The sequence below is a fragment of the Uloborus diversus genome, chromosome 7, assembly GCF_026930045.1.
Source record: "Uloborus diversus isolate 005 chromosome 7, Udiv.v.3.1, whole genome shotgun sequence".
NCBI classification, from domain to species: Eukaryota; Metazoa; Arthropoda; class Arachnida; order Araneae; family Uloboridae; genus Uloborus; species Uloborus diversus.
The window spans coordinates 70,091,720-70,109,759 of NC_072737.1; the positions used below are offsets into that span (position 1 = coordinate 70,091,720).

Consider the following 18,040-nt stretch of genomic DNA (forward strand, 5'->3'; position numbering starts at 1 on the left):
AAACGTTTTTATTGCTCGAACCTTCAAATATTTGAGATTTGGGATTTTATATTTTTGCTATTCAGATATTTATTTGGCTACATTCGGAAACAGGCAGCGGTCGCTCCGGTGCCACCGCAAGGGTTCGGAAACGATCGAGTCCCCATACTTGTTCAATTAGAGACTCCGTTAGAGAGACTACTACTACTAAACGGACTCTATTTTAGAGAGACCGTTTTGACATCACCGTACTAGAGTACTGACTCTAGTATGGTCATCACCGTACTAGAGTACTGACTCTAGTACGGTGATGGTTTTGTTCATATAGGGACTCTAGTTTTGACGGCTTGCGGTGGCACCAGTGCGACCGGTGCCTGTTTCCGAATGTAGCCTTTATATCAGCGTGATGTTGATGCATCCGGGAATTTCCCTTTACCGAGAACTAAAACTGAAGTAAACGTGAACTGCAACTGGATGCCGGTGTGTAGATGGTGTTGACGTTTTGCGCATTTATTAAATTGTAACTGAAAGTAAAACTTGATGCTAAAGGTTTCTTCTAATCAGGTATTTGATGTCTTTAAAAAATTCAGTTTTTGTACTAGTCTGTTTGACTTTAACTGATGCTAGCTGTTGTCATATTTGAGCTTTATTAAATTATTCTTATTAGAAATATACTTTTCTACTACTAATCGTACTCAATACTTGAAATTATTTTATTGCGTTTGAATTATAACTAGTCCTAGAGTGCAATTTCTGAATTAGTGTAAGTTATGTAATGATATGCTATGTCTGATGTAGCTTTTTTATATTATTGTTATTTAACCTTTTGTTGCGTTTCATTATTTTGTTGGATTTGAGTAATTCTTCTTTAAACACGACTTTCTTTATGGTTACAGGTGTGTGAAAATCGTTAGCTATTGTGAAGCTCATCATGCGTAATATTATTCCCTGTAAGTATCTGAAAAAAAAAAAAAAATCTGACTTCGGAACATATGTATGTAGTCGTAACAACTTCCAAAAGGAAAACCAATTTCACTGCTTCACTGGATGAGTGAAAGATTTTTTTTTACACCATAGTACAAAATTAATTCAATTTGTTTCTAACTAATTTTATCACATTTAGTGTAATTTTAATGTTTGAGAAATCAATCGGATGTTAAATTTAAATATTGTCGCTTTTCACTTTTTTAAAAATCTTAAGACAGTAACCTTATTATTTATTTCAAACTCATATAAATATGACACAGTAACCAGACCCCCCCCCCCTCATAATATTAAGTAGAAATAAATGCTTATAGTCAGTTAATTACTAGGCAACATTCACTCTTAGTTTTTCATACAAAATATGCAGCTTAAAAAAATCATTTGGATATTAATTTTGCAGTACTTTAATTATCCATTTGTGCAGAATTAAAGATAAACATGAAGCAAATTATTATAAACATTGACCATTTACTATATATTATTATTTTTGCTTGTGGAATGATTTATTTCGTTTATTACTTACAAATTAGTAATTGTAATACTTAATGTTGGTAAATTTAGAATGTTCAATGGAAATGCATATATATTTAACAAAACAAAAAGATTTAACATTTTAAATTGTTATAAAATTCAAATATTATAGTTAAAAACTTCAACCAAATATTTGGTTTCAATTTTAACCGAATATTCGGTATTCAGCTAATTATGATATTCGGTGCATCTCTAAAAGAAAAATTGAAAAGCAACAGCATTTGAATTTGACATCCAAGTCTTTTCTCTTACAATAAAATTACTTTAATGTGATAACAGTAGTAAGTAACAATTTGAATTAACTTTGTACTATGACACTACTATAACTTTCATTCATTGTGTGAAAAAAAATGTTTATTTGCCAATTGTGGAATATTTAAAGTTGTTCGTTATTCAGTTGCCAATCACTAAAGTAATTGACCAAACCAAATATTTGATCTGACTGCCGAAACATTACTGAAATAAAAACAATACATACCGATAAACATTCAGTGCATCCCTAGTTTTCATAATCAATATTTTTCTCCGCATTTTATATGTTGTACTGTTAGGGGTCTGGCCAGAGGAAATTTGGGTCCATTAACGAACCCTTCACAAAAATCTGATCCACACCAAAACGAACCTTTCACAAAATTCCGATCAACCAAAACCTACCCTTCATAAAATTCCGATCAACAAAAACGGATATTTCACAAATTGTTTATTGAAAGAACAAACCTCAAATCAAAATAACGCGGTATATTTCCGTGTGAAAAAACGATAATGTTTGGAACCTTTTTTTAAGTTAAATTAGAAGGACCAACTTACACAAAATCCACTAATTTTGCAAAAGAAAAAAAAATCGGCACTCTTGTGATGTTTCTGCAAGCGATAAATAACTACTACTACGGCCAAATAAATACTATAATGCTTGTTGATTTCTTTGAAAGAAATTAACAGCAGAAAGTTAGTTTGGTTTATAATTTTGCTTGTTTGTTTTATGCAGTGGTGTTGTAAACTTCTCTGAAAAAATGTCAACCTTCTCTCCTTCTCTGAATAGGCATCAACCTTCTCTCCTTCTCTAAATAGGCGTCATCATAAGCACTTTTCTCCCCTTTCTCTTTGCTCATGATTTAATAAACAATAATATACAGCGAAGTGAACTTAAACTGCAAAGGATAGTAGTGGCGGTGCAATATTGAACGGTTATTTTGGGAGAAAGTTATATGAGTTTGATTTTTCGATGCTAAAAAGGATAATTAACTTTTAATAAACTCTTTTATGTACCTTTTTTTCTTTAGATGCCTACATTTTGAAAAACACCATCTTTTTACATCCGATATACAAATCATATTTTATTCATTTTTCAAGCTAGCTTCGCTTTATTAGGATGCAAATAAATGAAAAGTCTTTTTATTTTTGTAACAACGCTTATTTCAAGTTTTTAAAGCGGAATTCCATTTTCTTTTATGAGTCGCAAATAAAAATGCTGAATCGATGGCTTATTTTTTATTTTATTTATTTAATTATTTATTTTGCTTCAACTGTGTCCAGATATTAATGATAAATTTAACATAGGACTCTAAAATGAAATTCTGAAGTAATTTTATCAAAAATATTTATTTTACAAGTCGTTTTTATATTTTTGATGCCTTCACTTTGAGGATTGCAATCTCTTTGCATCCGCTATGGAAATCTTTTTTCGGATTTTCGATGTTTAGTACGCTTTGTTAGGAGGTAAACAAATAAAATATTTTCTTATTTTTGTAAAAATCACTGAATTTATGTGTTATAAACGAAATTCTGTGCTCTTTAACAGTATTTTGGTTCAAAAAGTTAAATGCTGAACCCCTGCCTGAATTTCTTTATTATAATTATTTTAAATAGTATACATATAACATTTCTAAAAAATTTAACATAATGTAGAATTGTGAATAAATATTGATGCTTGAGGGAATGGCCATCTCCCAGAGAGGCATGCCCCCCCCCCCCCCACACACACACAGAATATTCAAAAAACACTCAAAATGATATTCTCAACAGAAAAGAGGGAAAACACTTAACTTTAAGTGTCAATGATGCAGTTTGTGCCTTCTCAAAATTCTAAAGTTTTGTTTTTATATTATTTTTTTTTTTTTTTTTTCAAAATTTGATTTTTACAAAGTTATTTGAGTTTTCACAAAAAACAGACCCTGTGAAAAATCCTGGACAGATCCCTGACTGTACATACTATTTATGAATTTTCATGTTTGAAGGTTTGGACCCTAATTGATCTCTTAATTTTATAGGTTCATTGTTTTTGACTATTTTGGTATTCACATGCTATCTTCATTCTGATGCAACTTTTCTGGAAAAAAAACCAAAACAAGGTAATGTTTGATACTTTAAAATATTTTCAAATTTAAATCGTTTAATTTAATTTTTATTTATGTTCTAAATGGAGTACTTAAATTAATCTAAACATAACGAATTGTTGTCCATTATAACATTCATGATCAGAGGTATTGAAGCCTCTCCTTGCCAAAAATAATTTGTTTTTGTATTGAAGTCTTAAAACTTATAGCTATGTTTGGTGAGTCAAACTGCTTTTTGAAAAATTCCGAAACTGAATTGATAAAAATGCAAATTTAGACCATTTTTGGTCAACTTAAATGAGGCGGTTTTGGTCTCTAACTCTTTTATTAAAAACTCTCTCCAAACTTTTTCATAGCTGAAGTATTTAAAACACCATTTTGGACCAGCTTTAAGTGATTTAAGGGCTGGTAAAGGGGATTTTCAGGGATCTCCTCCACAAATAGGGGATGTTCCTCAAAAGTTTTGGATACTGAATTCTAAAAATTATTTAAGCTCTCTTTGGAGATGTAGGGAGAGTAGTTAATTGACTTGAAATGGAAAAAAAGACATTCATTTTTATTAATGATATTTTTTCAGTGTTATTAAATAAATAGAACCAGTTATGTAACTTTTTTTTTCTTCTAAAAATAGCAGTCTCAACTCAACGCATTTTGTGTTATTATTGCTCATTTTGCTCATATAAATAATTCGCTCATTTGAAAGAAGAGTGCGACAATGCAAAAAAATAAAATTTTACAGAAACGTTTGAAGTTGAACTCTTCCGGCAATTTGCATTAAGAAAAGTAAGTTTGCTGTGCTCTCCAGTGGTTAATAATATTAAAACAAGAAATCTGTCATTATTTTCCTTTCAAGGCCTTTAAGCAAAGAAAGAAAACTAAAAATTTCGTATTGTGGCACTCTTCTTCCAAACGAGCAAATCAATACATGGAGTTGTGTAAAAGGCTAGCTGTATCCAAATATCAGGGAAGAGATGAAATATAGTCTTAAGAGGACAAAAAATTGGCCATGAGAGACATAGGGGAAAATGTTAATTGGACAGGGAAAAATCAGGAAAATTTATGTTCTTGTAGCCGCCCTGGTCTTGTTCTCCCTGTTCAAAAGGGAGTATCTCTTCTTGAACAGAACTCAAAATAGCTGCTTTTCCCTCCATTTGTGAAAGTTATTGCATAATGTAATTCATAATGATGCTATACAACTTCAGCAAACAAAAATATACATACCCAGAGTTGAATAAAATTTTTATTTAATGTGATAATCACTTAAATTTGATCACCCTTCTCTTCACACTATTGCCACAACTAAGTTTCATTGCATTTTCTGGATTGAAACTACTAAATATTTGTTCTGAAGCTTTTATCTTTGAGCAAGATGTCATAAGGTCAGGGTTGTGTTTTGGACTGTCCTAAACTAGTTTTGGACAGGACAGGTGGTTTCAAAGCTGTCTAAAAGTGTCCAAAACAGTCTTAAACTGTCCAAAAGTATGCTAAAGTTAAAGAGGTGTAATCTAATCAATTCGTAATTATTGCACTATTGGTAATGCATAAATATAAATATTAATAAGGTTTAATTAATGAGGGGTATTTGATATTTTTCTCAGAAACATTCATTTCAAAATATTTTACTTAAAAAAAATTGCAAATAACTCTATTACATAAAAACTTCCCTTCTGTAACAGCTGGGAGAGGTTGAAAGGAAATTCACAACAGTACCAAGACAACTAATTTCAGTTCCATTAAAAACTTAAAGTAATGTTATAAAATATCTAATATTAAGGTGCATTAAAAAAGAAAAAGAAAAAAACTTTAAAAAAAAATTGTTTTTGCACATAAGTTTTACGTGATGTTTTAACGAAAACTCTTTAAATCCTATCAAAGAACAATAAATTGATTAAATATGTGCGTTTAAAATTCCGAATTCATGTAAACTGGTTTCAAATTATTAAAAAAAAAAAAAAACTCTTTCAATAAAAAGTGGCTCAAGCAATCTAAACTGATCTTATTCGGCAATTAAAAAATTCTATAAGCGTAACATTACCCAGTAAAAAGGTGTGTTACGCCAAATATTTTTTCCAACTACAGCACTGCACAGAAGTTTTAAATAATGATGTGACACACAGCTGCCAATCTCTCTTTCTCTCTACAAAAATGCATAAATTTTACAAGAAAAAAAAGCTGGAGAAATAGATAAATGTGCAAAAGCATTTGTTCCGGATTTAAATTTTTGATGCCTCACCTAATAACAATGTTCATATTTAAAACATTAAAATTCCAACTGAAATTGGTGCAAGAAACTGTTTGTATATTGTGTGAACAAAGAAGATAGATGTAGATTTCATACTTCTTTTTACGTTGAACCAGTTCAGCGGCGGATACAGGAGGGGGGGGGGGTCATGACGTGGGGTGGCATTTCAACATTTCATTTCGGGGGTCGAGTTTTTCAAATGTGAATTATCTCAGTATGGAATGAAATGCATATTACTTAACAGCAAGGGATCATAAACAGATTTTGTTTTTTAAAGTAAGGTTATTAAAGTTATTTAAATTTTAATGACCACAGTTTAAGTATTGCACAAAATATTTGATACTACCATTATGTAAATTTTAATGTGCGATTTTCAGAATCTAGAAGTAGAGGAAAACTTGCTACTATATTCCATCAGTATGCAATGTCATGCTCTTGTGCCAGTATAGCTGAAGATGAGTCTTTCTTGACCCTTTATGCACCGAAGAAAATTCTCTAATTTCCTGAGACACGAGAATGATCTTTCACAGCTATTTGAGCTGATTAGAATAGTTGAAAAACAATTAAAACAACCAAGTAATGTGTGCTCTCTTTAAAATTTTTCTCTTTAAAATAACACACGCAACTTTAAAATTTCTGCTAGTCTTCATTTTTCATCATTGAATGGTTGACTGGCACAAAACAATACTTTTTGCCTCTTGCAATAAATGTTACTTATAAGGGAAATATTTATCTCTCTTGCTCATTAACCGATCCCTATAATATCGAACTTAAGACTAACAACACAGACAAGTATTTATCATCAAATCTTGTGTTAATTTCATTAGAAACTGAATGAATCTATTATTATATGCAAAATATTAATTCATTCTTTTTATTTTGCATCATCATGTGGGTTTTTGTCACTTTAAAAGAAATATTTTTTTCAAATGGATCCCCGTTGTAAGTTCTGAAAAGCTCTGAAAACGATTCATGAATTTCTAAGTTATTATCCAAACAAAGAAAAACACTTGTTCGTGTTTGGAAATGTTTCCATTTTCATCATTCCATCTCATCATTTTATTGAGAACCAGCTGGAGATTTTCTTTAAAATTTATTTTTACATATGATCATTGATTTGTGCATAATGTAAATTTTCCCCATTTTTTATCTATATGTTTAAAATATTTGGAGATGCGACCGCCCCCTCTTGCCCTCCTATTTGCCGCCCCTGGTCATGACCCCCCCCCCCCAAACCCGGAACAGTATTTGAGTGTTTGCTTGAAAAAATTTAAAAAATGATCAAAATTGTAAGAAATTTCAAATATGGGGTATTTCATGAAAGGGTGTATACAAGGGGGGATCATGGGGGTCCTGACCCCCCCCCCCCCCATTAACATTTGCCACAATACTTTGCAGTATGTTATAAGGTTCATTGCATTTGAGTTGTAAAATGATTTCTTGAAAAAAAAAGGAAGAAAAGCCTGACCGAAACCATAAAAAGATGAATAATTTTCAAATCCTTTTTTTTGAGGGTATTAACTGTCATTTCCACATAGTTTCAGAAATTTTCATTGTTTTCAGAAGTTTTTGCTTGATTCCACTATCAGCCCTGTAAACAATGTATGAATTTTTCATGTTTGTAAAACATTTAATTTTTATTAGATTTTCATAGTATTTATGTATTGTGTTACCTGGTGCGAATCCTGGACTAGAGCACGTTATAATATAATTTAACAATAGAATGTTGTATATAAGGCTACATCCTTGAGCATGACCCCCCCCCCCCCCTAAAATGAAATCCTGTATCCGCTCCTGAACCAGTTGATACAGCATTCATACCAGTCTTTTCACCATGTGCAATATTGAATCAGTAAAAGTATGCGTAATGCAGTGTCCACGATAGAGATTTCAAATTATTAGCCAGTGCCGAATATGCTTGCATATAAATCAATCTTGCATATAAGTTAACACCCTACTTTTAAGAGAAAAATCCTGAAAAAATCGAAAACCCGTGTATAAGTGAAGTCCCTACTTTTGGAAACCAAAGGGAGTGTTTTGCTGCTAATTTTGAATTTAAATGTTATAAAAAGGAGGAAAATGAAATGTAATAAACATTTTTATGTTCAAAAACGTCCAATTTTTATTCATTTGAACCAAAAGGGTTTAATTTTGCAATTGCGATTTTCGTAAAAGGTTCATAAGCTTAAAGAAATAAAATTCACTTTTATAAAATCTTAATAAATAGTTAGGAAAAGTCATCAAGGAAAAAGAGTTTGAAAAATAAACACAGCAAATATGTGCTTTTGAAAACCCCTTGTGGTCAAAATGACTGCTTCCGTCTTTCTAGTGTTAAGCCTCATTTTTTGTAATAAATTTCTCGACTTATACGCAAGTATATACGGTAAATTATCCAACTTTTAAAAATATTAGCCAAATTTGAAAAGTCTTAGTCTATGACTAATTTAAAAAGTACAGAGAAGAAAGTATACTTCTAGAAAGTATGAAATACAAACACTTGTACTTATGTTTTAAAGATGCAGCATACCACAATGCACTCATGTACTTGTTTGGTGGTTTTTTTTTTCTCTAATGGAATTTTTAACAATCTTATTATATAAATTTGTCAATGGTATTTTCTTTTGTGGAATTTTTGCAGAATTTCCTTTTCGCTAAATCAGAGTTTGCTTCGCGAAATTTAGATTTGTATCCCATTTGGTTCTGTGATGAATGCTTAACATGAACCCTGTAATGTGCAGAATGTCTTTTAAACTTTCTAACTTATTTTTCAAGCATTTTGTTTTGTTTTTTTCAGATTGTGGTGGAAACTTGACACACGCATCTGGATCATTTCATTTAACTGTTTGGGCAAAGCCTCGTTGCATATGGCTTATTGACACGAGCAATGCCAATCATTCTATTGGAATAAATTTGCTGTTTGAAGCACTATTTATTCATGAAAATGACGTAATTAACTTATATAAAAATGAAAACGATATTGGAAATGCCAGTTTATCAATGAAATCTCTTCAAGCACAAAATGGTAAGCACTATTTGGTGATACATTTTAATTTTTTCTGTTGTAATTGTTGTTTAATGGAAAGTTTTAGACTACATTGGTTGTACTAAAATGCAATCAATTAATGATTTCTCGTCTCTACCATAAAAAAAACCTCATTCTTTGGGTATGTATGTGTATTAACTTGTTTCATACCATTGAACCCAAAATTCTGAAAATTATATGCTCTATGTTCACTGAAAACTGTATGATCTATAAACTCCTCCTGTCTGGCTAAGTTCATTAATGGTAAAAATGACTGAATTTTTGAAATCGGCTTCCTCTCAGTTGACCTTCAAATCCATGCTGTTTAAAACCAAACATCAGGAATTTATGTTCATCCATAAATGACCTGAGTTCTGTCCAATATGTAAAAATTCACGAATAAGTTAAGAAAAGCTCATAAGTTGATCTCACGTGAGCTGCCATGCAAATTAAGCCCTGCTCCTTTGCCACCCTCTTTCTGATGGTCGTGATAAAGCAATTTGTCATACATAGGAGTCAAAATCTTTGAAACTGCGCAAACAACTGTTTCCGCGGCATGTAGTTTGAAAATAGAAAGGTAGTGGGCTTTTTCATTTTGTATTGCGTATGAATTTATCGGTTTGACATTCAACTCTATTTCTGGAGAAAATTTTTATGTTAATGATTGAAAAAACCTTTTTGTTAAATGACACATGTGGGTTCCATTAACATTATTTAAACATAATTTGCTTGACCATAGAAATAAAACTAGGTGCAAGAACTTCAAGGTCTCAATGTAATTAAATTTTTTCTCTGTGTTTTAAATTGATGTCCAATGTCTGCTCAAATTCAAGGAGGGGTAGAAAATATATAGGGCCAGGAAACACAAGAAAAGAGGAAATGAAAAAAAGTAACTAAAAGTTTGGAAAACCTTTCATGTCAAAAATATTTATGCATGTAAAGGACTGCAGATAGGGCTGATTACCTTGAAATGAAGTTTTAAAAAAGATTTGTTCAAATCAGAGATGATCGAGTATAGACAACGAGGTCACTTGATATGGAATGCCTCAGTTTTTAATACAACTTTTGCTACCTGTTTCCTGCCAAAGCCAGTGCGGCTCAGCTTAAATAATAGCGAACCTTTCTTGCCTGATCAGAAAAATTTTGGGCCCTATGCTATGAGGCATGTCTGACTCTGTTCACGGGCTCTTGCTCTATGACTTCTCTTACTCTTGACTAGCTTGGAGCAGAAAGTAGTAAAATACTAGCTGCAGTGGCACCTTGTCCCACTCACCTGAAACAGGTTGGTGTACAGTACCTCTAGCGGTATACTGCGGTATCTTCTTGTCAACTGTAGGTCAAGGTCACCTTTTTCGTTTTATGTGCTCAATGCACTTCCTGCTCGATAAAACATTGCTTAAGATTAACATTTTATTCGATATATCCCCTAATTGAAGTCGTAAAAAGGTTAAGGCTTGCCTTATGAGGTTCCCCAAAAATTCAATCTTTGTACCTGGATTGAGTCTTGGCTCTCTTTTTTTTCTCGAGCAATTTCAGTAATGTACATACATTTTTGAAAAGTAGATTCTGCTACAAGTATAATTCTATGATATTTTTTTATTTGTATTTTAACTTATACTGGGTGGTCCAAAAGACATTTCCTCTGTATATAAAGCTCTAGTGGCTTACCCTCTGAACGAAACAAACCAAAATTGCACATGGTTGTTTGAAAGTATATACTCAAGTTTAGGATGATTTTAAATAACACAGAGCTTAGAATTACAGTTTAAGTGGAAGAAATCTGAATGTTTTGAATGAGGACACCCTTCTCTCCTAGCGCAAATTGATCAGCATATTGAAATTTATGAACGGCAATGAGATTGGCTTGTGATGTGAAAATTGTCACTGGCTGAAAAATCTCTTCTCACACTGCATTTTAAAGTTTCCTTTGCACAAGTAATGCTTTACAAGTGGTGTTATGTGATTGTTTTTCAAACTACTGTCTAATTCTCTGAGTTATGGAAAGGGCATCAAGAATTCTTATGTTTTGTGTTGTTATTAGAGAAAGTCATAAATGCCTGTTAGCAACAACAGTAAATAATCCTATCTCATCACCTCACAACAGTAAAAGAATATGTTTTTCGGTACTTACAATGTAATATCAATCATTTTGCATAGCTGGAGGAAAAACACTTATCAGCACTCATTCGCGTTGGTTGAATCAACCGAATGTTTGTTTTCACAGTCGTTCACCTTAGCAGAACTTCGTAGTGGATAATGTCTCATCGAAACTTCTAAAAGGAATGTGATGGCACGTGTGCTCAGCGATAGCAGTGACTTGTGTCTGTTCGCGTTACTCGGATATGCTAATGACCTTGGGATATTTAAACCGTTCGCGGTTTACCTTCATTCTCTTTGCTTATCTTTAAGCGTAGGCTGTTGCTTTGTCGGCATTCAAACTTGCTTGTTCGTGCCACTCGCCTCTCTGGAATATCATGCTCAGGTAGTAGCTTATTTCTGAATGGGTTTATAGTTTTACATCGAAGCTTTAGCGGATAGTCATGCAGTTTAGATTTCATCATTTTCATATTAGTCATCTCGTACATAATAGCACCTAACACGTGGTGTGCCATAGATTGTAGCTTAATGTGAGTTGGAATTAATTGTTTAGTTTTTAGTACATTTTATCATTTACAGACTGTTGATTTTAGATTTATTTCTTGTTGTTTAATAAACATAGTTCAAGTTTGAAATGGTATATTAGTCTTCTTCCAGAACTCGCTCTGCAAATATTCAAGGAAATATTGAGGGGATATTATTAGATTAGAAAGCCTCCTCAACAATTAGGTCTAAAAATGCTTGTCTTTGTAAACATTGTGAGCGGGCAATTTTCGTCACACATCAATCTTCCCAATGTCATTTGATTTTTAAATATGCTAATCAATTTGTGCAATCAAAAAATGGATGTTGCCATTTGAAAATAAGCTGTTTGCACTACGTTGTTTAAAATCATCACAATATCTAGCAAATTTCTTCAAACAACCGTTTGGTGAAACTTTGGTTCCACTGATTCAACGGATAGGCTGCGCTATCACTTAATGTATAGCAAAAGTTTCTTTTGGACCACCTTGTACATTATTAAAAGCTTAACAGAGTTCGTACAGGTCATGGAAATCCTGGAAAGTCATGGAAAAAAAAATAAACAAATTTCAGACCTGGAAAAGCCATGGAAAATCGATATTTTCGTTCCTAATCATGGAAATTTATTTAAATCGTGGAAAAATGTCCTAAGCAAAGAGAAAGTAACAGTAGCTGAAAGAGCACTAGAAATCTTGAATTGTTTAACAGTATTGCATAAAAACAGGGATGGGTTTTGGACTGTCCAAAACTGGTTTAGGACAGGACAGGTGGTTTTTACCGTCCAAAAGTGTCCGAAACTGTCTTAAACTGTCCAAAACTAAGTTGATACTAAAGGGGTGTATTCTAATTAATTCGTATTTACTGCAATATTTCAAATGCATAAATATAAATATTAATGAGGTCAAAAAAAAAAAAAAAAGAGTATTTGATAGTACTTTTCTCCGAAACGTTCATTTAAAAAATATTTTACTTAAAGAAATTGTCAATAACTATTACATAAAAACTTCCTTTATGTAACAGTTGGTAGAGTTCTGAAATCAAATTCACAACACTACCAAGACAACTAATTTCAGTTACATTTGTAACTCAAAAGAATATTATTAAATGTGCAATATTTAGGTTCAAAAAAAAAAAAAGAAAAAAGCTTAATATTTTAAATTGTTGTTGCAAATAAGTTTTTCATGATGTTTTAATAAAATTTATTTTTCAAATCATAGAGTAAAGAACAAGAAATTGATGATTAAACACTTATATCATAAAACTTGTACTATTCTTTCTTTAGTTCATACACTTAATATAATGCATTCTGTAACTACAAAAAATTGTTCTTTATTGCATTTAAGCCGATTATTGCAGTATATTTTGAACACTTTCTTTTGCATACATGCATAAATGTCGAAAAATTTGGTAAATGAAAAAAAAATTGAAAATTTTAATGAAGAATTTAATTTCTACTTAACTAGATTAAAATTAGTAGCATAAATGAGTTACCATACTTGAATGCTCACCTTGAATAAACATATTAAATAGTCAAAAAAAAAATAATATTGACACGTTTTGTTCTTTTTTTGATATTTTCTCATAAAATATTAGTTTCTCAAAGTTTGGACTCTTTCGGACACGGAGGTTTTGAACAGGATGATAAAAACCTTGCCAACATTGCTTCATTTGCACACATGCATACACATAGGGAAATTTGGTTACCATTATCAAAAAATAAATAAATGAATGAACTCATTCATACAAATTGAAATTTTAATAAAGAATTCAATTTTTATGTAACTAGATTAAAATCAGCTGCATAAATAAGTTAAATGTTCTCATTGGATAAATGTTCAATATAAAACGATAAAACATTACTTTGATACATTTTATTCTGTTTTTGATGTTTTCTCACACAATACAATTTTTCCAAAAATATAGTTTTTGACACTTTCGGACAGTTTTGGACAGGACGGAAAAAACCAGGGTTTTTACCATGGTGTCCAAAACCTTGCCAACCCTGCATAAAACTATTAAAATTTGAAAATTTGACAATCCCAAAAACAAATCTGAATTTTGAAATCCAATTGACCCCCTTCTATAGCAGCCGTCCTTCTTTTTTTACCATGTGATTTTACTTTTTGGGCATCAGTAGTTTTGAATTTATCATTATTTTCAACATTTACATTTTATATTCTGAAGTGGCAAACTTACTCATTCTTGATTTTGCACGCCCACCCAAAAAACTCAATTTAGTTGCTTTCGAGTTCATTTCAATCACTCGTAAAAACTTTATTATTAAATCTATCAGAGTTTATCTTAGTTTGTTAAAGGTTTTAGGAAATAAAGATCTTTAATGAGGTGATAGAGTATAGAAATAGGGTAATATTCTAATACTCTAAAACAGTAGTGCCCAACATACGGCCTGAGAAACTCATCCATGTGGCCCACTGTTACAGTGTTACATTCAATGTCAGAAATCTAAAACTATGTTCTGGAATTTCTAAATCTATTAATTTATATGCATTTGAAAATGTGTAAATTAGTAAACAAATACAATTGAATCTGAAGATGTATTAACTATTGAATGTTTTTTTTTTATAAATATGTTTTAGAAACTTTACTTTAAAGAACCAAAATAATGACAGGTTACATGGATGATTAGATGCACTGTTGACACTAAAAGGCAACTTTGAAAGCAAACTTATTGAAACTTAGGAATGACTTGTTCAACCTTTTCCCCATTCATTATTATTCTGCCTGTTTATAAGAAGGAAAATTAGACATTTAAGCGTCCATGTTCCATTTACTGTATTTTTACTTTACTTAAATTTGTATGATGAAGACAAATAAGAGAATAGTTTAGTTTTTTAGGTGTACGCTCACACTTTTTCAATAAGAAAGTGCTTTAAAGTGGTAGTGGCATTCACATAGAAGTTTTTCTAATGCTCATTTCTAAAAATTTGCAAGTTTGGCATTGAATAATACTATTCTCTTCCTATAAGAAGGTCATGGAAATTTTTATGAAGTCATGAAAAAGTCTTAGAAAAGTCATGGAATTTTTTATCCGAATAGAGTATGAACCCTGGCTTAAGTAAATTTTTGATTAAGATTTCAACTGGTTCCTTATTGAACTTTTTTTAAAAAGTTTTTTCAAAAAAGTTTGATGCTAATTGATTTTGTCCCCTTTATTAGATGATACTAATTAATGCATTTAATCATTATTTTTTCAGGCTCGGTTGTAATTACTACGGATGAACAGGAACTTTACGTTGTATGGGATGGCAGTGATGAAAATTTTGTGAGAAACTTTAAAGTCTTATACTATAGTCAAAGTAAGTTTTCATGCATCATAACCAGAAGCTCATATTTTAACCTTGCTTTTTTAAAATAGTGTGTTTTCTTTTTGCTAAAACTCTCAACTGTTCTCTGTTTTTGCAATCATTGTTACTCATGATGTAGCAAAGCAACACAGCTGTACTCAGCTAATTTTATTCAAGCAATATGCCTATCAAATGTTTGTATTGGGATTCTTCCAAATTTCATCTATTTTAGCCACAATTGGAAAAATAACAAAAGTCTGAGAAAATTTTTACCATCTACAAAATTTAAGCATAGTAAATTGTAACATTATCTAATGGTTTTATAAAAAGAACTACATATGGTTTTTAAAAAATGGCAGCACTGTAAAAGTGTTAGTCAGAATTAGAAATGAGAATAATGGGGAAAAAACCAGAAACTTTGGGAAAACAAAGTTTTTTTTTTTTTTTTCAATTTTTTACAGAAGCGGTTTATTGGAAAGCAAAGTTGGTGGTATTTTGCATTTTTTAAAAAAAATTTACTACTTATTAAAAGAAATTTTTCTCAAAACTCATGTTGAATTTTGGCATGTTTATAAATAAAGTTTTACTCATATGAGATAGAATAAGAGGATTCAGAGTTGCTTTGCAAAGCAAAAGCAGTTCGTTTGTGCATTCATTCTACTGTTGGATGAGAAAAAAAAAGCAACAAGAAATCAAAATCTAAGAAGTGCAGTTTTTTTAAAAAAAAAGTAATTGACAATTTTTAAACTACCAAACTTGCCGCCAATTTCACGGTTCAAATTGAAGAGAAATTAATTAAAATAAGAATATTTTATAAGATTAATACAGTAATCTATGCATGAGTAAGAGGACTCAAACATCATGTACTTGCATAATAAAATACCAAAACTTATTGTTGTAAAGTGATAAGATTAGTCTCCAAAAAATTTTTCTTAAAAATACACTGGCCTCATAAAGGTACAACATGTTTTTTGAAGCTCACCATTAAAAATATGGCAATTACAATAAAATGCATAGTTTGCATGAATGATAATAAAGAACTTTAAAACTATTTATAAAAAAACGATAGATGCCTATTATATTTTATAGAAAAGAACATATCTTTATGAGTGAGAAAAAACCATGCAAATATCAAGCTTTGGTACTTTTGTGTGTAAGTTGAGTTGGTTTTCAACTGTTGTTGGCAGATTTGGTGATAATTGTCAATAGAGTTTAGAAAATGTCTCAGAGACATCGTTTAACCGATACATTAAGGTGGCGGGCAGTTGGATGGATGGAAATGGGATTCTCTCAGGCTGATGCTGCTAGACATCTCAATGTGTCTCTAGTGTTGTTCAGCGACTTTGGGATCAATACCAGTCAGAAGATTCTGTATTCAGAAGATTCTGTATTCAGAAGACCTGTTCCAGGTTGATTATGAGCTACAACACCTGTAGAAGACTGTTTTGTAGTTCCTTCGGCACCAAATAGAAGACCCACTACTGTGCTGCAGCTCATTGCCGACCACTTTGTAGCATCAAGAAGAAGAATCTCTGCTACTACGGCGCAAAATCCTCTTCACACTGTAGGTCTCTATGCAAAACGACCAGTTGTGTGTGTTCCGCTCATCGCACCACAGCGAAGGCTCCGCTTTTGCCGGGCAAGAGAACATGTTTCCTGGACCCAATGGCAGCAATGGGCTTCTGTGCTGTATACAGAAGAGTACAGATTTACATTAGAGAGTGATTCAGGGCATCTACTGATCTGGAGAAAACAGCGCACAAGATACCACCAATCAACACTGTTGAAAGGAAGAGTAATAGAGATGGTGGAGTCATAGTTTATAAGCAGGGATCTCACTGGGTGGTCACACTTGCTGGGCCGAAACCCCCTAGTGGAGTTCGTACAATGCGTTGTGTTATGATTTGGTGGACTTTTGGACTGTAGGAAAAATAGTTGGATTCATTTTTGCACCTTGAAAGTTTATTAAATAAAATAGTACATATACAGTTCTAAACTAAGCTTAGATATTTAGTTAGGAGTTAAATATTTATATTCAAAACATTAAAGATTTCAATAATTAAGTACATCATGATTCTGCTCTCCAAAGGAATTAAACTTTAATCTACTGGTTTAAATTAAGTTGTGGGAAGTGGGAGCTAGTATGGTACGTACCAAGATTTCAGTCCCCTATCAATGAAGTAATCCAAAGGCACTCGTTTCTATCATGACTCCGGACAAGACGTCTCGGAGAAACACCCAGAGCTCGGGAAAGCTCTTCTATCCTCCAAACTCTATCCTCTCTCTCCCAAAACTATCTCTTCTCTTCTCGAAAAATCTTAACTCCTTGTTTTATACTGGGGGATAAAGTTCCCTGATCGGGGCACATTCTCTGGGGATCATAGTTCAACATCTGGAGATCCAGCTTCCAGGAAAACCCTATGCTTTATGGGGTACGGAGTGTCGCAAAGTGTCAGAATGGAATTTTGTTATTCCCAAGTCTTCTATTTTATGGGCTCGAAAATGTCAGAACTTCAGAAGTTATATCCTACAGCTATGACTCGGAAAGGGGGAAAATGTTTGAAATTGTCCGAAAGAAGCTAACCCCCTTTTGACCCACTGCGGGTGTCACAGAAAATTCCAAGTGTCGCTTACTCAAAACAAGCGGAGGGAAACTTTCCCGCCAAAATGTGTTTATTTCTAACTCTCTATTTTATGAGATGCAACTGCTCGGGGGTCTGAACTTATTTCCTGCACGGGAAAAATGTACCGCCGCGCCGCGACAAAAAGGTCAACTCTTCTTAACCTAAAAGACGTTTAAAAATGCGAGGGAGGCTATTTGTAGCGGAATGAAGGTTCAGGGGATAGATATCCCTTTCCAGGCATGTGGGGCAGAAGGTCAAAATCGGCCCCACAATCCTGCCCCTCCTCCGGGAAAAGAAAAACTGGAGAGCAGATGTAAAGGCAAACTTATTAATTGAATAAATATGCATAAAATATAATTTTTCAAAAAAATTTCAAGTTCAAAGTGTAAACCAGAGAAAAG

At 32.2% G+C, this 18,040-nt stretch overlaps 1 protein-coding gene across 1 annotated transcript in view; it reads left to right on the top strand.

Moving 5' to 3' along the window:
• Positions 1 to 318: 318 nt before the first annotated feature.
• LOC129226525 (uncharacterized) overlaps positions 319 to 18,040 on the top strand; it is a 105,178-nt gene continuing 87,456 nt past the window's right edge. The window contains exons 1-5 of the mRNA XM_054861134.1: positions 319 to 543; positions 876 to 929; positions 3,762 to 3,842; positions 8,864 to 9,091; positions 14,926 to 15,027. Of these exons, the coding sequence (XP_054717109.1) occupies positions 911 to 929; positions 3,762 to 3,842; positions 8,864 to 9,091; positions 14,926 to 15,027 (430 nt within the window). The 5' untranslated portion in view covers positions 319 to 543; positions 876 to 910. The remainder of the gene's footprint in view (positions 544 to 875; positions 930 to 3,761; positions 3,843 to 8,863; positions 9,092 to 14,925; positions 15,028 to 18,040) is intronic.